Source organism: Barbus barbus, assembly GCF_936440315.1.
Source record: "Barbus barbus genome assembly, chromosome: 44".
Classification (NCBI taxonomy): domain Eukaryota; kingdom Metazoa; phylum Chordata; class Actinopteri; order Cypriniformes; family Cyprinidae; genus Barbus; species Barbus barbus.
In genome coordinates, this window is record NC_136722.1 from 841,251 (window position 1) to 863,624 (window position 22,374).

At 37.3% G+C, this 22,374-nt stretch overlaps 1 protein-coding gene across 1 annotated transcript in view; it reads left to right on the top strand.

Annotated features, from left to right (window-relative positions):
- Positions 1-1,224: 1,224 nt before the first annotated feature.
- LOC306863382 (V-set and transmembrane domain-containing protein 2A-like) overlaps positions 1,225-22,374 on the top strand; it is a gene marked incomplete at both ends in the record, with an annotated part of 44,453 nt that continues 23,303 nt past the window's right edge. Inside the window, 2 exons of the mRNA XM_079406687.1 lie at positions 1,225-1,303; positions 2,159-2,328. Coding sequence (XP_079262813.1) covers positions 1,225-1,303; positions 2,159-2,328 — 249 coding nt within the window. The remainder of the gene's footprint in view (positions 1,304-2,158; positions 2,329-22,374) is intronic.

The window sequence follows — 22,374 nt, forward strand, 5'->3', positions numbered from 1 at the left end:
AGCTGTTTCACAATTGGCCAAATTCACCACATGACAACAATGACGTGTGTTTCTAACGTCTTCAAATCCAATACTGCTCATAAATCTGTTATTAGAACAGTAAAAGCTTTTTTACTGTAGTCGCAATGTTATATTGAGTCACGTTTATCATAAAACACTGATGAAAGTATATTTACCCCCACTTTATTAGTATTTAAATAGTTTACGTTGAACTTTTTCTTGAGCAGATGGCTCTGTATTAAGCAGTATATAAAAAGTGTTTCTGTTGCTCAGGAAAACGTTTCTGAAATGTCTGTGTATTTGACAAATAGAGCATTTTATTCACTTTATCTGTGATAGAGTATGCAAACATCGCGTGAGTGTCACTAACGGGAGCAGAAAGTGTCCGGCTTGACACATCCGTTTTCAGCTCCGCCCCTGACTGCAAGCGGCTGCTCTCGCTGATCGCCGTCTGTAGCCGTGCTTCAAGTCGAACGCACCTATTGTTTCCTATGCAGAGACTTTAGCCAATCATAACAGTGGCTGATTACTGACAAGCCTTAAAGGACCCGCCCCTTAAAACAGGTCGTGTTAGACAGAGGCTCGGAATGAGGGTCGAAAATACATTTTACACATTTATTTATTGTGCAAAAACGGTATTTATATTACAAGTAAACCTCAAGGAACATATTAAAATAATAATAATAATAATAAATCCATGCCATGACCCCTTTAATTTGTGTTCCTAAGATGAACGAAGGACTTATGTGTTTGGAATATATATATATATATATATATATATATATATAGCATATATAGCATAACATAAACTCGATTAAGAAAAACTATGATTTTTAATTGCACTTTATTGCAAACACTGGGTAAGCGAAACCCCTGATATTTTTTAGCATAACACACAAGTTCGTTGAAAATATAGAGCGAAGTCAGAGTGAAAGGAGAGAGTGATCTCCTTTGAGTGCTGCGTACTCTTTCCGCGAGCAATAGGGAGCGCGTGAGAGCCGCACACTGACGTTCACGAGAGCGAGAGAGAGAGAGAGCATCATTACTCCATCAACACCCCTCAGAGTCAGTGGAGATCCGAGAGCACCTGTGTGAGAGAGAGTTGCAGAGTTGCAGCATGTTTCCCCACTCCGCATCTTCTCCGCGTGGCTTTCGCTTAATGCGCTGAACATTTCTGGAGCAAATCTCTTTTCCAGCTCATGTGAGATCTCAGCTGTCTTTGGAATGATGGGGACCTTACATGATAGTATTGGATTTGTGCTCTTTTCCTGTTTGTCCATTCAAGTTGGATTTTCTCTTGATGGTAAGAACATTTACGGCTGAAAATACATTTACGGACTTTTAATGCATCACAGCAGTCCGCAATATAGTACACCAAATGATCAACTCTAAAGGCTATTTTTCCGATGCATGCTTTTTTGTATCACTCTTTAAACAATAAGTGACAAAAGTTAGAAATACGCCAACCTGCTGTCCGTGACGAGCAGAGGAATGGAAAAAAATCAACTGTTGATTTCGGGAAAACTCGTTCAACGTCTGCGTATCGTCTCGCATCTGTCCTTCCTCTCCACATGAACTCGTGCTATGTGTCTTTGCTAGCATTATAGGTAGTAAAGGGTAATTTTGAAGGAACAGCATGCGCGACTTGCATCTCAAGTGGCGGATGCTCAGAAATGGGCTTCGTTAAACGGACTGCGGTTGTTTTTCAGCACCGCGGACAGCGCTCATTAAAACCCTTATAAACGCAGCGGACCAAAGTCCTTCATTTCATTCCAGTTCACAAAGACAGCCACTGCTGCACGAACACGTCAATTCCAGTCTGAAGTATTAATTTAATACATATATATATATATATATTATATATTATATATATATATATGCACACACAAACTATTTAAATTAATTATAAGAACTTTGTTTTATTCAATACATTTATCGATTGTTATTATTATTTTAAATATTTACAGTTTATGATGTTTAATAAAAGCAGAACATATTTAATTAATTGTATTAGTTTTGCTATAATATTATTATTATTATTATTATTATTATTTAAAAAAAACATTATAAGGTTGTATAAAAATGAAAGATATATAAGATATATAAGAGTTAAATATAAGCACTGGTAGACTGTTAACTTGCTATGTCTCTCTTGCAGGAATGTTTACTGATTTCCCTACTAACATCACTGCAAGGGAAGGACAGAACATTGAAATGGCATGTGCCTTTCAAAGTGGGATGTCCTCGGTTTACTTAGAGATCCAGTGGTGGTTTATTCGAGCTCCGGAGGAACTGATTACGAGTGAGGAGGATGAGGACGATACGGAGGTAATAACATTTTATGCACGGGTTAAGCAAGGGTTAATCGTTCATAGCGTCATTCTGTGATTACCCAGCCTACAAATGAAGCCTCCTAAGCATCTTTGGCACGTTGTATGAATTTTCCCATTTAGGCGCACCTAGTGGATACGCATCCATTTTATCCACCCACTCTTTGCACTTTTATTTGACTGAATGAGCGGTTTTGCTCACTGCCGCTGAAGCGCTGCTTACTTGTTGTGTTTGCGTTGCTACTGTTTCCCTTCTGCTGCAAAGCCACCTCAGCAATTAGTTTCACTCATGTTCCTCCTGTCCTTCTGAAAGGCAGAGCGTGCAAAATATTCCTGCATTCACACTCATGTCACATAATTAGAGCCCCTAACCCTCCACGTCCAAACACACACTTAGATGTCCGATTAATCAGTTGTTTTGCTCAAGGATGTTGTCTTGCCTGATTCACGCGTCGTGATTCATACCAAATGGAAGACTCCTAAGGCTTTGAGATCTGCAACAAAATCGCTATGACACGCTCGTTTGGTCTTTTGAAGGACAAAACGCAGAAGCAAGGCCTATGCGAATGACATCAAGGGTGTGTGTTAGAGACGCCATTGGCTGACTGTCAACAAGTGTGTGTGTGTGTGTGTGTGTGTCTTTGTTTGGAGCTGTTTCCGTGTGATGTGACACCATGTTTAATGACAAAACCAACAAATAATCTGAGTCAGTGCCTTGTTTTTATGCACATGCCAACATAGCTGGCTCACCTAGTCATTTCTGGCAGGTTGAGAGATGTCTTTATAGTAGGGTTACAGATGTATTCTCTTTTTGCATTTGCCGTTTGTCATCATTGACATTAAAAAAGTTATTTTTCGTTTGATAAATGCACGAGAAGAAGAACATCCCTTTTTGTTCCAGCTCAGATTTAACACTGCCATTACTAAGCTATTGTTGTCGCTCATCATACACATATTGCCAAGGCTCTCATCCATGGGATCTATCAATTTGGAGAAGCTGTATCTCTGAACGTGGCATCGCTGATTGAATCTCATTCTTCTCTGAGCATTGTGCATCGAATGAGGTGCAGCTGGGACCCCGGCGAGGCGAAATCTGACAAAAATGAGGATCGAAGAGACGTCCTACAAAAAGACATGCAGCAATAATAAGAAGGGTGACACGAGCCAATGGCTTCTGATGTATAATATCGAAGCGTTCACCTCTATTAGTGAAGGACTGCAGTGGAGTCGTCCCTGTGTCACTGTATAATCTATAATGGATATGATCCAGAATCTGCAGCCATCGATATTGCTATTGCTGTCAGCCAAATGCACAGAGCTTCCTGGTCCTATTAATAGCTGTGAATGAGAGATAGTACAGCTTCTGCTCTGTAATGATACATAAGGACTCACCTCTGGTTAGGCCGGGGCACTTTGCTGTCATCTGCAAGCGATTGCATCCCGGTCGTCGAAAGTCTCTCCACAAGCTCGCTCGAATCAGATAAATCATTGTGCATTTCTGATGTCCCAAGGCAAGACAAGAGGTCATTTATCAAAAGAGCTACGGCCCACATAAATGCAAATGTTAATGCAATTTCGAATGCAAAGATCTACTTTATTTGCATACTTATGGGAGCCTTACGGGCTGAAGTTCATTCTTTCCGATGCTCTCTGGTGAATTAGCTGGATTTATTCCAACCCGTCGTGTTCTTTTGTGAACTTTGCTGCAACTTGCTGTCATTTGTCGGAGAAGTTTATTAATCCAAACATTATTCAGAAAGAGATCAAGACTTGGGTAGAGACTGACATTTTTAGCTGAATGCTGCATACCTTGGCGCTGCTGACGGTTGAATGCGAATGCAGGGAAAATTAGAGACTGTCAAATGTGAATCATCAAACAACATATTTTTATCATCACTGCACTTTTGTGCGACGACGACTAGTCATGGCAATACCTCAAATCATGCAATTACAGCTGCTCGTCACACATTCAGAGGGGATTTATTAAATAGAAAAGGCACTGCGAGTCTAAAACAATTGAAATGTCAGGACTGGCTGTGTGATATAGAGTTTATATTTTTAGTTTGGCCTCAGTTATTAACCTTTACATTTTTCGAATCAAATGATGGTAATAAGAAGGACCAGAATTGTGCAAAATAATTAATTTAAGATGTGCATAAACACAGAAGAATCTCGGCTAAATTAAACTTGAACAAAAGGATCTTGTTAAGTCTTCATAGCATGTGTTGGCTTACCTTTCTTGATCTTTCTTTGACTTAAGGGATAAATTACCATTGGCATGTGAGACAAGAAAATAGCAGTTCTTCCAGCTGAAAGACGATAGATCCATCAGTGTAATCTTAATATGCACATAGTTTGGCTGCGAGACAGGATCAAGCCCAGTCCAGCACAGCAGCAGAAGAACATTAAAGGAACATGCTTCTTCTTCATGAGTCACAGGCCAGAATTATACAGCAGAAGTTCACGTTATATATCATATGCATGCAGATCCTGAAGGGCTATTCCGGTGCTTCATCTCGGATTTTACACACTGGCCAAATGTAGTCTAGATATATAACAGTTCAAAGAGAATATGGGAAGTATTATTGCATATTAATGTTCAGTAAAGCTATGCCGCTTTCAAAAGTTGGGGTCAGAGAGATTTTTTTATTTGAAAGACATTTTATTCATCATTAAATTGATCAAAAGTGACAGCAAAGACATTTATAATGTTACTAAAGATTTCAATTTCAAATAAATGCTGTTCTTTTGAACTTTCTATTCATCTGTGAATCCTGAAAAATAAAATGCATCAGTTTCCACAAAAAATATTGTGCAGCACAACTGTTTTCAACATTGATAATAATCAGAAATGTTTGTTGAGCAGTAAATCAGTATATTAGAATGATTTCTGAAGATCATGTGACACTCAAGACTGGAGTAATGATGCTGAAAATGTTACATTTGAACATAGATTAATTTACAAAACAGCTATTTTAAATTATATTAATATTTCACTATATTACAGTTTTTTCCTGTATTTTCAAATAAATGCAGCCTTGGTGAAAATAAGAGGTGGTTTTATATACTAGTGTATGTATAGATCAATTATAAGATTGATAGGCAATTGATATTGATAGTCTTTATCCTATCCTTTGTGCATATATATTTACTTATTGCCGTTATCTTATGTTTCTAGTACTGAAAGTGACGTGATTGTGTGACTCTAGTAAATTTAACAAAAGAGTTGTTTTGAATTAAATGTGATATTTTGAAGTCGAAAGTAATAATCGTTTGACATAATATTGATATAATGGCATAATATTTTATTTTAAAACATACTACATAATCTTTGTTTTGCTTTGAAAAATCTTTTTTTAGTTAGTTAGTTATTTTATTGCTCAGCCTTGGCTGAAAATTGGTCTTAGGTCTCGCTTACAACAATGACAGTACAATTCACATATCAATACAATTCACAAAGCACATCAAATAAATAATTAATTAATGCATTCATCTCTCCTAAAAACACTGTAATTCTACCCTTTATTCAAAAGACGTATTACATATGGTGCAAAGGCTTGTTTATATATTGCTTTAGTTTACAGATTATACTGATCATCCCAAACCACTCATTTACAAGGTTATGCTCACTGCCTATGTAGGCAGCACACTAGGGTTTGGAACACGTTCTAGTGTGCATATTGATCCGAGTCTACAAAAAATGAATTGGACAGACATTAGCCAGTTTCTCACTAAATCCTGACCAGCGCTGCTGCTCGTGGCATGACTGAAGGCATTTTCAGTCATTTAAAGCTTAATTGACAGCTACCTCTGATACTGCCGCTGTACAAGGAGACAACGTTTTATCATTTAAGATTTTACACAAATGTCTGCTTTTCCCGATGGAAACGAGTGGCCGATCTCGACAGCACACTCCCCACCAGTACAAACTAATGCAAAATCCATACCATCCGCTCTGCCTCTCTCTTTAGCCCAGTTACCACCCGGTTCTCTGTCTAAGTCCCTCCGCCAGACTTAAAGACAATAAGCTCTGAAGGTCAATGAAAGCGCGTGCCTCCGATAGATGCATCCATCAGCTCGGCCTATTGTTAGGCCAGACACATTCATAATCAATGTAATGCTGCTCTGATTAAGCTCTCCTTCTGTGGACGTGACCAACTCTGAACCAACCGTGTCTTCTCACAGATTTCTGACCTGTAGCCTCGAGCCGAGTCAAGACCGGATAGTGCATAAAGAAACTACAAATGTTTAGAAAACAGAGCCTTACTTCAGTCGGACTGGACTAACGTTTACACTCTGAGCTTATTATTGAGTGTCAATAATGACACAGATATTGGCTTAATTGGAAGAACTGTGTGTCAGTTATTAGACAGAGTTAATTTACAGCATGAACTGGGACTGCTAACACACAGTGGACTTTAATGAAAAGCTTATTATGATTGTGACACAACTGAGTAACACAATTAATGCTTGTAAAATTGCATTGAAATCTCAGAAGTCATAAACATGTTGAAAGTCAGCGAGTCTCAATCTTTAATATGAAAATGTCATTATGAATCTGCTGCGCACAGCCGCATCGGTTTAGTGCTTATAAGAAATCTTACTAACATAATGTACAGTACATGCCACCAGGGAGTTTAAGGTGGGAGTAGTATGTGTGGTTTCAGCCACAATTTTTCATTAGCAATACTTGCTCAGAGCTTTAGCACTGGGATGGATGTCGTGATCGCTGAAAATGGCTGCTAATTAGGGGTGCACTTTTTACCACTTTCTACAGTACTTGTCCGATACCGATACTTTTATTTTTGGTACTTGCCGATATCGAGTACCGATACTGATATTTTAATTGCATTTGTACATTTTTTAAATATTGGGTACAGAAACCAAAAAGTATATATAATGTTAATTGGTTAGCTTCATTTATCAAATAAATACAGTGAACCCAAAATTTATTCAAACACCTTTAAAATGTCTCACATTATCACGGTTTATTCGCTATAGTTTAGAAAATGGTAATAAAATATGACAAGAACTCAGAGTAAAATTGTGTCTGCACAAATTCAGCTTGATAATGTCAGGTAACTTTGATAGAAAGGTACATAATGGATTACAATCAACCAAAAATGATTCAGACAGCTGTTAGTATGACAATATTTACACAACTATCAATACTCTGTCGGGCCACCCTTAGCCTTAATGACAGCCTGTAGTCTCCTGGGCATGCTGCAAACCAGCTTCATGCAAACCTGGACTTCAGTTTTTTTCCAAGACTCGGTTTGAATAATTTGTTTTCCCAAATTTGTATAAATTTTACTGGTAGTCACACTTAATTATGCCCATTAAAATGTATTTTACAAGTTTTTGTTACTTTCACTGTTCATTTTTTTGCTCTATGGTACATCATCTTTAATTTAATCGCATTAGAGCGGCTCCATTGCAGCGGCTCAGTACTGTAATTACGAGTTTTGCTGTAATAATGCAGGGAACCACTCCTTATAAATCACCTAACTGTGATATTTTCAGAAATAAAAGTTGCTTTTTTCATCTGAAACGTGCTGCAATTTATATTCCAAATTCACTCATATAATGCATAATCAATCATGAAGCAAGCAAAACGCGCAACGTGCGCACGTATTAGTACTGGTGCAGCATGAGAGGGACAAGTACAGAACATAGCGCAGGCTGTTAGTTTCACTTTCGCCAGAATGTCGTGTATGCTTAAGGTTGAAAATAAATGATGGTTTATAGTGAATACCCCTATAAATGGTCTTATATTTACAATTTAGTTTTAAGCCAAATGATACGTGTGCCAAGTGAGTGAACATCAATAAAGATCACACAACTGAAGTGCGCGCACGCTCTCTCTCTCTCCCTCCCTCCCTCCCTCCCTCCCTACCGTTAAGTAACTCGTGTATCGTTTTACTTACTTGTTTTTGACATATCCGACCGAACTACAAACTATCCAGTGATGTCTGTGAGAAAGGGATATTCACTCGACGAGCTCACTCATCTGCGCCGCCGCGCGCTCAATCCACTCACGCTTGCAGTGTGAAACCAGCATCAGTGTGCTTTGCTTAGCCCATCAGCTCGCGCACATCAGCTATACAGGCTTCAATACTGAATGTTTAACATTAATTTCATTGCATGCATATACTTTGTAGACATCCTTAATCTCTAATAACTCCATTCTGCTGTCTGTTGTTCTGTTGTTTGTATTTCTCTGTCTGAATATGGCACTTATCACATGCTGTGTGGTATCAGCGTTTGGTATCGGGGCATTTTAACGAGTACGAGTACAGGAGCTCAGTATCGGGCCCGATACCAATACCAGTATCGGTATCGGTGCATCCCTACTGCTAATAGACTCTGAGTTGAGATGGGGGTGTTTTGAGACAGCGCTAATTTCAGCACAGCTTTATACTGTAGTCTTGCATTTAAATGTAAATGGATTTTCACCCCTCTTAGAGAAAGTACGATCATTGGTATAACGGCTTGGATTCAGTCTATATGGATGACAGTAAGGCAATCATTGGGCTTAAGAAATACAATCATGCAGTAATGTATATTTTTATAAATACACATATAGGAATATGCTATTACACTATACTGAGCACTATCTAAAGTTTAAGTCAGTAAAGATGAAATAAATAGTGTTCTTTCCATTCAAAGAAAGTAACACAGGGTTCATCATTGACTATTAATTAAAATGTATTCAAACGTTTGCGGTCAGTAAGACTATAAAAAAAAAGTATGCTTTTATTCACCAAGCACACATTAAATTGATCAAAAGTGACAGTAAAAACATTATTAATGTTACAAGATTTATATTTCAATTAAATTATGTTCTTTTGAACTTTCTATTTATCTGTGAATCATGAAAAATCACATATACATATATATAGCTATCCAATGATATAACTTAATTTAATCAGAGCTGTATGTTTGCTCATACAAAAACAATGAAAACATCTCATGTTCACAGTATCAAACTCAAACAGGTCAATTTATATTAAAATAACTCTCTTATTTGCAAAAGTCATCATGCATAGTACAGTGTTTCACATGAATCAGTTATTTTTAATCGGTTCATAATTCACCATTAGAACAGACTGTGTTACTTTCCAACACAACATCTGAGAGAGAGGGAATTGTTTAATCAGCTTCAGCTCAGGCCTTACAAAGAGCTGATCTACTGGAGTTACATTAGCGTTGAGAAGCACTAAAGCACAAAGACAGCAGGTTGTATCACTTTTTTAACCAGATATCTGAAAAACCATGACTTCTGAACTCAAAGCATAATGACTGACGCTCTGCTACTGTGTTTGTTCTCACATCTTAATTCACACTGTCATATGAACCTTATTGTCATTGACAAGCTGTGATAACCAAACAAAGGCTTCGATGACAAAGGCACAAATCATGGAAAGACCCTCTGAGGAATAAACTGGCGATGCTGAACTCATTCAGTCAGCACAAACTGCCAACATAAACTGAAATAATCTGGCAAAGAAGAGATATTCATCGGCCCACTGGAAAACAACAAAAAAGCCAACTCTTATTGGCCCGCCTGACGATGTAAAGTGAAGCTTCAGTGGGATGATGAGAATAAATGTGTGTGGGCAGTCACTCTTTTAATCTTGACTCTGGGCCGTTGAGGATTTGGAGATCCCAGCATAATGGATTCTTTCCACAACTGCCATAGCCGTGTGACAGAAAGAGGCTGCCACCAGAGAAAGAGAGAGAAAGAGGAGTGACTGGACAGAGGATGGTGTACGGGGAGGGCCAATCAGCAGCCGTGTAATGTGCACAAGAGATGCCAGCAGCTCAGTCCAATTCAATTTATGGGATCAAAACAAAAGTAGTTCCCTTTGAAGACACTGGGCACTGTGGGGTCCAATTAGTGAATGACTTGCATTTGATCTATCTCATCTATCTCTGGAACCGGCTTCGCAACAAGTGCATGTGCGTTCCCGCGTGACTCTGGTGCAACATCAAAACTTGATGAAGCGTTGCTTTGAAAAAAATCACTGTTTAAATACAAAATAGAGAGAGAAAAAATCATGTAAAAAACTGTGGTATTAAAAACTCACAATTATGGCAGCTAATCACCAATAATTTACATAAAAACCCCTCCCAAAAAAACAAGGTTCAAATGTGTAGCATGCCTTTATATTTTACAATTCATAACCACATGCAATATATATATATATATATATATATATATATATATATATATATATATATCTATCTATCTATCTATCAACTAGTAAATCACCTTTCACTTAAAATATGCATAACCACCATAATAATACAAATGGTACAGTAAAAGGGCACATCATGACTTAACGTTCACCAAAATTGGCTTTTATATGAATCATGACTAGGAAAATAGTGTACAGTGCCATAAAGACTAATGTAAGAATGATACAATAGATTGAAAAATTATGTAAATATTTACTAAAAAACAAAGTATAGCATAAAATGTACATGGTATGATTCTGAGATCCATCTTTTCACACTGAGAACAACTGAGGGACTCATATGCAACTATTACAGAAGGTTCAAACACTCACTGATGCTCCAGAAGGTAAAATAAAAAAAAAAAAACATGCATTAAGAGCCAGGGGGTGAAAACTTTATGAATTTGAAAACCAGGGTAAATTTAACATATGTTGTCTTCTGAGAAACATGTAAGTATCTTATGTAGCCTCTGAAGAGCTGTATTAAATGAAAAAAAAGAAGATATTTACAATATCACGTCATGCGTCATTTAGGCAAAACAAGAAAAAATGTACATATTCATTCTTTTCAAAAGTTTTCACCCCCGGCTCTTAATGCATGTTTTTTTTCTTCTGGAGCATCAGTGAGCGTTTGAACCTTCTTGCACATGAGTCCCTCATTTGTCCTCAGTGTGAAAAGATGGATCTCAAAATCATACAGTAATTGTTGGAAAGGGTTCAAATACACAAAAACCAAAGAATTTGTGGGATCTGAAGGATTTTTCTGAAGAACAGCAGGCAGTTTAACTGTTCAGGACAAACAAGAGACTCATGAACCATTATCACTAAACAAACAAACAAACACAAATCACAGCTGTGGATCGTTCAGGTAACAACACAGTATTAAGAATCAAGGGGGTGTAAACTTTTGAACGGGGTCATTTTTATAAATTCAACTATAATTTTATCTTGTGGGCCATATGTAAACATCTTTTATGTGAAATATCTTATTCAGGTCAGTACTAAATAAACAATAGCATGCATTTTGTATGATCCCTCTTATTTTGCTAAAATAATGAACATTTTGCAGATTCTGAAAGGTGTATGTAAATGATTGACTTCAACTGTGTGTATATATATATATATGTATAACTACACCAATAGGGAACATAACTATTCAGTCACTAACTAAGTTAACTACTCAGTAGAATTATTCTAACTTCTAAAATGGTCCTTTTGGTTTTTCATTTATTTATTTTTTTTATAATTATTTTTAGAGAAAATAGCAGAATAATATCTTAGTTAAACAAATGTCTTGTTGAATATAGATTTAGTAATTCATACAAAAGTGTAATACATCTGTTACATTATTTAATAAAACAATAAATAATAAATACATTTACAACAAACTAAATTTCCTTATTGCCCCCCCCCCCCCCAATTACATACAAGATTAATAAAACATCTGAACAATGTCTTGAGGTATTGTAACTGTGATGTATGTAGAATAATTGACTATGGTCTGTTGAATTATTGAAACATAATCCACACCCAAGATGTAAACAAATAATAGTATAATATTTTACTGTAATATTATCAATGTTCAATGGATATTTTACAGTAAATTGCATTCCTGACAAACATGTAGCTGCATTACTTCTGTTGAAATTACAAGAATGTTGATGAAAAGAAGCTGAACTCTGTCAGTATGGTCTGTTTCCTTGCTCTTCTTATCTCTTTTGTTGTGGAACTGGAATTCGATTCCCAGATTCCCAGATTACCAGGAGCGCACCTCAGCAGGGAATTACTAATGGATTCTGACTGGAATCCCGGGACGGCCGGCGTTTGATTTCACTGCAGGATTACATGAAGGCAGCATACTGGAAGTATTGAATGGCACCTGAACTTCTGTATATAGAAAGCTTTCTTTCATTTCTTTTTACAGCTCTTTCGAGGCGTACTGTATTGATATTCCTCAAACGTTCACGTTAGCGTTTGTTCTGAACCTCAAACCCAGAGTATTAAATTAATTCAGCTCGAAACGCTCACAGAAGACACAAAATCCATTCAAACCTCGTCTAGTGGATGATTTCAGTTGTGTGCTATATATTGTTTATTTTATTATATTGATTTTGAAAATCCATTAAAAATGTCCCATTGAGTATCACGACGAGGGTTAATCATCTGAAATGCAAACCTTTGCTGCCTTGCAAACACTTATTTAGGCTTTTTTTGTTGGCCAAATATGCTGAAATGCTTTCTCTCAATCTTTCTTTATTTACTTTCTTGAGTCTAGAGGCCATTTCCAAAGCTGCCTCCTTCTGATGCAGTGATGAAGTGCTTTGTCTTTGCTAATTCTCCCTCCTCATCCTTACGGTGATTTATATGAAAATGGAGCACTTCATGAGGTGTGAATGTCTCTAACACAGGTATTCATCAAAACTTTATTAAACAGTCAGGCTAATTTATCTCTCAGGACTTTAATTAAACATCAGTGAATGATTTATTCAACATATGGGGCCGACTTACCCCTAATATCACTCCTACAACACTACAAATCCCCAACCTGTTCAAGACATGGATTTCCTCTGCCGTTATTTACATTCCCGCTCACGAGAGACTCTTCAAGAGACGGGAACAGGAGAAATTAAATCCAGCTGTGACCCTGTGGAGATGATGTGGCTCACGCATGTCTGTAAGGGATGTAGAGGAGATAAGTTTCTTCACATTAAAGTGACAGATCAGATTAATCTGATCAATGCTCTTGATTGATTATCAGTCTCTCTCCTTTGAAACGGTCAAATGCACTCGTGAGTGAGAGGTTTCATCCAAGCATGTCCTGCTCACACAAAAAGCACTGTGCTTTAATCTAAATATACGTTAGAGAAGTTAATCGTGAAATGTTTTGATCGATTTCCTCAGTGTGAGTTTGTAATGTGTAGAATTAAAGTGAAATGCATTGTGAATACCTGAAAAAGAAGTGTGTTTATTGTACTGAAATGATCTCAGAATTATATTGAAAAATATGTACTTGCAAATAATACACTATTGAAAAAATCCACTTAAGTGTACTTAAAGACAGTAAATTTTAATGACTACGGACACTTTTAAGAGCGAGTACAATTTGTTTTTTTCTTCTTTTTTTAAAGTGCAGTTTTCAATACTGTCAAATCAGAAATATTTTACTGGTAACACTTTACTTAAAGCCTTTGTGTTTAACGCATTATAAAAGTAGTTTTAATGCATGAATTATGCCTTATAATGCATTGTACAACCTCATGAATAATCGTAACTAAGTTGATACATTATAACACTTATCAATTCATTGTTACACTATGCAATTAAAAATTGGGTAATAATTATTGGCAACAAGATATAATGTATTACAATGCACAATATGAATAATTATAATGCATTGTACCCTTTAATAACCTTTTATAATACATTATACATAAATGCTTTAAGTAAAGTGTTACCATTTTACTTTCAAGCATATTTTAAATCATTATATTTTAATAATCTGTTGTGCTTTAAGGACACTTATTTTGACGTATAGACTAACATACTAAAGCATGTGTAAAGTACGTGTTTATAATTTAACTATGGTGGGTTATTTCATATATTAACTTAAAGATAATATATTTTAAATGTAATAAATTGCAACTACAAAACTTAAGTGGGTAAAAAAAAAAAAAAAAACCCTCAAAATCCAGCTAATTGCATTTAATATCAGTTCAAACTATATTACCGTTTCATTTATATGCAATTAACATTCAACAATTACATTCACTTCAAATATTATTTAAAAAATAAGTGCTCTTTTTTAAAAGTATGCTAAAGTGTACATCTTTTTCACAAATAGCAAACATGTAAAATGTGGACTAATGTGAACTAATATAAAATGACAAACAATGATTGGATTTATTTGAACCTTTTTTTAATGTATTAATGTATTGATTTTTAAATTATCGGGTAACACTTTTGATTAGGGAACACTATTTGTTGCTCATTAGCTTGTATATTACTCACTGGCTGTTAATTAGTATCTATAAAGCACATATTAAGGCCTTATTCTGTGTCTCATAATCCTATGACTAAACTTAACAACCCTACTAACTATTAATAAGCAGTGATTAGCAGTTTATTGTGGGAAAACTCTTAGTTAATAGTTAAAGTGTCACCGATTATCTTCTCTAATAATCTAATTGAATATTTTCTTAAAAATAATGTAATACACAATTTGATTTTAGTACTTGTTTAATGATCTTATCATCAATAAGATGATGTATACATTGCAATGCATTATGGGCGTCTGTCAGAGCTATTTCTCACTAACTAATCCATCAACTCGTTATCCCACAAACGCAAAAATGACTGACTGGTGAAATGGGAAAAGCCTTGAGTGTCCTATCTAGTTGAATAAAACATTGCGGTATCAAAACAGCCAGCCTAGATTAGTTTCCAAAGAGGATTTTCTCTATTTTTGGTCAGTACCACAGACATCAGTGTGCAGATAGACAACTATAAACTTTGGTTCCAGTACTGCTGGGATCGTCTGTAAAATAAAATAAACATAACGTGGTTGCAAGACTGTGTGAGCAGCTGTTTCATACATATGAATGACAACCGCTTAGTCTTTCATTAGCAGCAGCACATCTGAAACACATCTGATGGATCAACATCATGTCACATTCTCAAAGCTTCCTCTAGAACAATTTCACTTATTCTGCAGAATATAGATGCTCAAAAAGTATTTGGAAACTTGCATTAACATGAATTCTGTTTACCTTTAACATGTTATAACAGTCAAAGACAATCTGCTTCATTTAAGAGCTGAACTAAACATCATGTCTGTACTGATCACATTATTTAACATGCATATATCAGACTGTAGGACACTCAAGCTAATGACTGAAGTCCAAAGACTAATGGAAGTCAAGTGAAATTGAAGTCCTGATCTCCTCAAATAATACAAATACACCAAACAGGGAAAGCCTTGTTGATTTGTGGTTGTTGGCGCATCTGGGATGCATTAGTGGAAGTGATAATCATCTGATATCCAAGCCATATGGAATCGAGTAATTATTACAGCTTAAATCTGGCCAGCAAAAATAAAACTTGAAAGTTGATCTGGCATTTAAATCCACCTAGAAATGAATAATCGCTCTATCCATTACAATCCTTGAAAGTCCATTTTATATTACAATGAAAGAGTAAATAATGAATATAAACTAATGAATGCAGAACTCCACTTACATTTACCTGAAGGACAAAATATAATGATGCGATTCACAGAAACCTGAAACTATCCTCAGCTTTGATACATTTCATGAAAGTATTGTCCTTACCCTGTACAGTATGACAAAGTTAATAAAATTAGCTCATTGTTTAACAAAAAGAAAGAAAGAAAAGTGCATTAGTGAATTATCCCTCAAAGCCTCAGCGTATTTCAGATATTATGATGTGTAAATGATGCAAAACACTGAAGTGGGTTTAACCACATGTTTTTATGATATTTATATTATTTATGGGTATTTCTTCAACTGTAGATACTTTTGGCCCACAGACGTCATAAACTCTCTTAAAACACACTTGTACAAGTTTAATTTGTCCAATAACAACAGTGTGTCTATACTGTACATACAGTACAACACAGGATAATCAGATGTCTTTCTTTCTTTCTTTCTTTCTTTCTTTCTTTCTTTCTTTCTTTCTTTCTTTCTTTCTTTCTTTCTTGCCATCTGCAATCATGAATTGCATTTGATAATGATTCTGTGGTGGACATGACATTTAGAATTTTTGGAATAAAACTCTCAAAGGTTAATTTCATAGCTTGCGTGTTATGTACCCTAAATACACAATTATATCATATTTCCAAATTTGACAAAATTACAGCTTGATTAGCAATTAGGAAGGCTTAATAAAACCTTAATAAAAATAATATAAAAATGAAAATATAAAATTAATTAAACATGTTTTTCTCACATGTGAAATTAAGCTTGATTTTGAATGAGGTTTGGTTTTGGGAATGTAATGGAGGGAATGGAGCCGGAGAGTGACGTCTGAATGTGGTTTGTGTTGTATTCAGAGCGAGGCTGATGGGTTTGTGGCGCCGGATGAAAGTCCAGAGAGTGACGTTTCCTTATGAGACTGTGTTGACACTACGCAGCCTGCTTGTTTTCTTGTCGAAATGTAATTTTTGGCAGCAAACGCTGCCTGTTGTTTCGGTGTGCCAGGTGAACCTTTCAAAGCGTGAAGTTATGCTCCTCTCAAAGCGAGGCGGATCTGTATCAGCTCCATTGGCTTTCTCCACAGAGAAGACAAAGAGGCAGCTGAAAGTAGAGAAACAGAGGCTGGAGGAAGAAAGCCAGGCATGTTTAGGGATGCAGGAAGACCAGCGCCATGTCTAGTGAGTGAAAGAATAGCTTTGAGTCTGTCACTCACGGGGAAACTTGACGTCTGGTTAAAGCCTGAGACCATCAATAACACAGCTGTCAGTGCTGGTAACCACATCTGCGGATCCTAAATGACCTCAGGCTGAGCTAAAAACCCTGCTATGATAGCGAAGCTAACGATGCTGAGACTTCATCAAGGTGCTGCGAGAGTTTAAGACCCAATCCCAATTGTATTTTATACGCCTTCCCCTTGTCCCTTGAAACAGAGTGTAGTACAGTGTCAAGGAGTCGGGGTGAAAATATTTCCCTAAGAAATGAGACTCCAATATGTTGTTTAGCTTCCATGGTCTGTCTGCATACTGGTGTGCATTAGAGCCGTTTAATTACTGTTCTGTATAAATGTGCTGCTTATATTAACACACACACACACACACACCCACACACACACACACACACCAGGGACGGACTGGGAGTAAAAAAAAACGGCCCTGGATTTTCTCCCAAATAGGCCCACCACAACTACAAACAGCTGCTACTATATCTCACAACATTACAGCAATCAATGTATGGCATTTAGGGCAAATAACATCATAAAACCCATGGAGACCCTGCTGAAGAAAAAACAAAAACATAAAAACTATAGAAACCATAACAGAAATTATAATGGTTTCCACCACAAAAATACCATTACAAACCATCAACTTGTAACCATTAAAACCATTAAATAATGGTTACCTGTAGTGTGTTTTGGGACTTCCATTAGGATTTAGTGGTTATAACAAAAGCCACCAATTATAGGCTACTTATATTACTAGTAGAGAGGTTTTTTGCTTGAATCACGAGCCCACTCTCTTCGCGTCAGTTTCGGTTTATTATAAGCAAAAATAGATTACATTAGCGCCCCTTTTTGTCAGCCGTCAACGTCACTTAATCTGACTCTTATTCTTTGATGATGAACCAGCCAGGCCGTCGGACACACAGACACACACACACACACACACACACACACACATGTACGTACGTTTGTTTCTGTGAATTGTGGGGACTTTACATAGGCTTCTATTACTTTTATACTGACCAAACAATATTGTCTACCCCCTAACCCTAAACCTACCCCTTACAGAAAACCTGTTTGCATTGTTATACTTTCAGATAAACATAATTTACTAACAGGCAATCTCCCCACAATTTCAACATTTTCAGGTTTTACTATCCTTGTGGGGACATTTGGTCCCCACAGTGTAGCATAAAGCACACACACACACACACACACACACACACACACAACACACACACACACACACACACACACACAAACACACACACACACACACACACATACTGTATATCAGAGATCGCACAGCTCACACACAAACATCAAGAGCAAAGAAACATATCAACGCTGCCCCGTGACTTTTATTAATACAATAGTTTCAATACTGAATCACTATTTTCCAGCAATGAGAGGATAATATCACTGTTTTTGAAGTAGACTCACTCATCGTAAAGAGAGAGATGCACAATTACACACGTAACTTTCATCTCTCTCTAAAAATGACCATATTTGAGAAAAAAAATATTTTTTTTTAGTGATTTCTAATTATTGTGGGGACTGTCCCCTCTCAATGTCTATGGTAGCTATGGACCTGATCAGACATGAAAGTATGTTGTGGGACTTGTCATTAAAATCTTTATTGATGCCTAAAATGCTTACATTTATGATGTTTGCTTGCGCAGCCGGTTTATGCTGATAATTCTCATACCCCTTCGTTTGAAGTGTGGTTCTGAAAAATCTTCGTTTGAAGGGCTATCTTGCCCTTCTCCCTACCCCTAGGCCTCCAACCAAAAGAGAATCGAGACGAGGGGTAGAAATGGGATTGGGTCTAAATATGAGGAGTGCAGAAATAAAGTACATTTTTGCAAATGAATGCGGTCTTGAATGAATTTTTGCAAATGAATGCTGAATGAAGTCATGTCAGGCTGATCAAATGTATGAGATGAGAGCACATGGAAACTCTTAACCCCCTTAATCATGAAATTATATTTATGCAAAGTTTTTGAATGGAATACTTTTTAATAAAAGGCTTCCCAAAAAAAAAAAAAAAGATTGGAATGCATTAACTCCTTTGTTAGCGTCTGCAAAAGTCAACCTTATGCATCGATTTGAACCTTCAAATGTGTGCTGAACTTCAGTGTTTGAGTTCAATTGAATTGCAGTGTAAAAAAAAAACACGTCAGCGCCTTCAGTCTGTAGAGCGAAGCAGCAGCAGCTTCAGATCCTACTGACTGACATCTGATCCGGTATAGAGAAGCGTCTCACACTATGAGCACAAATTCATACACAGCAAATAATCTTGCATCATATTCATAATCAGTTGATTGGTCATGAACATGATGCAAGGCAACAACTCATCGCATGATGAAGTCTGTAGAATCCAGGTATATACCCTAAGATTCAAGAGCTTGGGGCAAAAACGCCCCTGTATGAGTTTTTGTCTCATATTTATGTCATATGATATAAGCAATGAGTGCTGTTTTTGTCCCAAATAGCACAAGTGCAAATTTGACATTGATTTTATACAAAAGGGGGCGTATTACAGAATGTTTCTTATCTTAGGTCTTAACTTTAGATATGATACGTTAAATCAGGATTTTTCGCAAATCCGTATTACAGAAGCAAATCTTAACTTGATTATGGATTCTTATCCTATCTTATAAAATCAAATCTTATCAAATGGCATCATCGAGTTCAACAATCCACTCTCAGGTCTGTTAGCAAGCATCCAACACCACGTGAGCTGCTGGTGAGGAAAACAATCGATAAACAAAAGCGGCGAGCTTTTAATTTTAGTGCCGCGGAAATTGAAACCTTGATAAGTTCGGTAGAAAAGGCAAAGCCGATACTGTTTGGTAAGTTTTCACCTTCGCTCACTCACAAAGACATAGACAGGGAGTGGGCAAGAGTTGACCACTAAGTGTACAGCTGAGTATGTGAAGAAGAAAAAAAGTTGAACAGCGCAATTGCAAGCGTTTTTTCCGTTAGCTGTCAAATAATTTTGAAATTAGGACAGCTGTGAGGTTGCTCTAAGTTTAAGACAGTTTTCAAGATTGTTTGTGAAGTTAGGAGGTTTCAGTGATACCCCTTTCCTATCTGTAGTTAAGATACAATTAGAAAATGTAAGATACAATACTACATGTGGTCCTAAGTGAATTTACCATGGTTACCAAACAGATAACATACGATTTTAAAGTCAGGATCTTTCTGTAATACGCCCCCAGGTCACTAAATAAGAACTTAATGTTGTGTCATATTGAAGACACAATATTGTCTGTTTTTGCTCAGTTTTGCCAAATATTATCTATTACAGCCGCAGCAGAACTGTTGTGCATCTCTGAGCAACACACACGTTCTGAATGAAGCCACGTTTTGAACGAATTGGGTTAACCAATGATTCAATGATCCAATTAATAAAGAGAGCCATTTACTTCATTCCTCAATCGATCAGCCATTTGAATGAACTGATTGATTGATTGATTGATTGATTGATTGTTTGTTTGAATGATTGTTTGAATGATTGATTAATTGATATGTGTCTAGGCTTCAGAGTACAGTGTACAAATATTTTGATTAAGTAATTAGGTAATTTTATTGGCTCTACTTTTGTTTGGGACAGCAGCGTTGTAAGCACTAGGGGGTTTAGGAGGTCACAACCCGACTTCTGAAGAAAGCACACTGGTAATAATTGATAATGTTATTTTACATCTAAATAATAAAATTGCTTGACAAACTTGTATATATATATATATCGGTTTAGTATTTTTTTCAGTTTAAAAGGACTAGTTCAATTCCAGAATACAAACTTGCTGATCATTTATTCACCCCCATGTCATCCAAGATGTTCATGTCTTTATTTTTTTTTCTGTCGAAAATAAATTAAGTTTTTTGAGGAAAACATTCCAGTTGACTCCCACTGAAGTCCACTATATGGAGAAAAATCAAAAACTTTTGACTGTGTAAAGAAAGACATGAACATCTCGGATTACATGGGGGTGAGTAAATTATCAGGAAATATTTATTCTGTAAGTGAACTTGTCCTTTAAATTTAATGCATTTAATTCAACATTTTTATGAAACTGTTTAATGTTCTTCGTCAGTACAGCATTTTAAATGTAATTGTGAATTTCTTTAAAATTTTACATTTTAGTTTTTTTTTTTCGTTTTGTTTTTTTAATTTCATATGGCATTTGTACAGACTTTGTATTCTGTCTTCTAAATAAAACAGAATTGTCCATCTTGAGCATGCTTTGACACTTGGTTGAAGGTTTTCCATTGTAAAGATTGGTACAGTAACGTCTCGGTTACGTACGTAACCCTCGTTCCCTGATGGAGGGAACGGAGACGTTATGTCGTGACGACATAGGGGATTTACTTGGAAGCCCCAATCATCTCTGACTAAAGAGAAAACGCCAATGAAATTGGCTAGTGGATTTTGCATACCTGAGCCACTCCCCGTACATACGGGTATAAAAGGGCGACAGGTGCATCCACTCATCAGGTTTCTACCCGCTGAGGAGCCAAGAACGAGTCCTCGGCAACCAGCGATGGTTCAAGATTGTGGCATGGGGACATAACGTCTCCGTTCCCTCCATCAGGGAACGAGGGTTACGTACGTAACCGAGACGTTCCCTATCTGTCGGTCACTACGAGTTATGTCGTGACGACATAGGGGTCATATGGAAAGCGCCACAACCTGAACCCCGTCACGACCTTGTGCATGCAGATGTTGACAAGCTAGTGCGTGACAGACAAATGCCATGCGAAGGTCGCAACCTTCCCATCGCCCCAGCGCAAATTCGCTAACCTTGGTGCCCGCAGGGACCACTGAGTACATTGCTGCTGGAGATAGCCAAGCCGCTGTTCCTTTCCCCAAGAAATTGGAAGGGATTTCGACCTTCTATGAAAGACTGCTTCAAGTCTTTCCTATTTGTTGTTACAGCCTGGCGGTAACGACGGGGAAGCGAGCCTTCCGGAGAAGGGCGCTACGGAGGCCACATCCTGCCCGAAGGGAGGTAACATGTGGAGACACTGATATGGACTGACCCAGGCCTGGGGCAGTACTACATACAACTGGACCCTGGGGCAGATCCTACCTAGGAGTAGGGAGGAGGGCTGCCAGCAGGGCCTGACAGAACTCTGCCAAAGGGAAGACACGGGTTTACCGTGAGGGAAACCGTACCGTGGACGAATACACGTGTGGGATTACCCGAAGGGAATCAGGCCATACGGACACCTAGCCGAGTACAGGGGCTGACCGGAGACCCGGGCGAGCTAGCACCAGTACTGGGCCTGGCGTCAGACTGCTCCGCCCAGTCTGACTGCCGGGGGTGCTGGAGGTCTCCACCAGGGTTCGCCGTCCGGGGAACTGAACT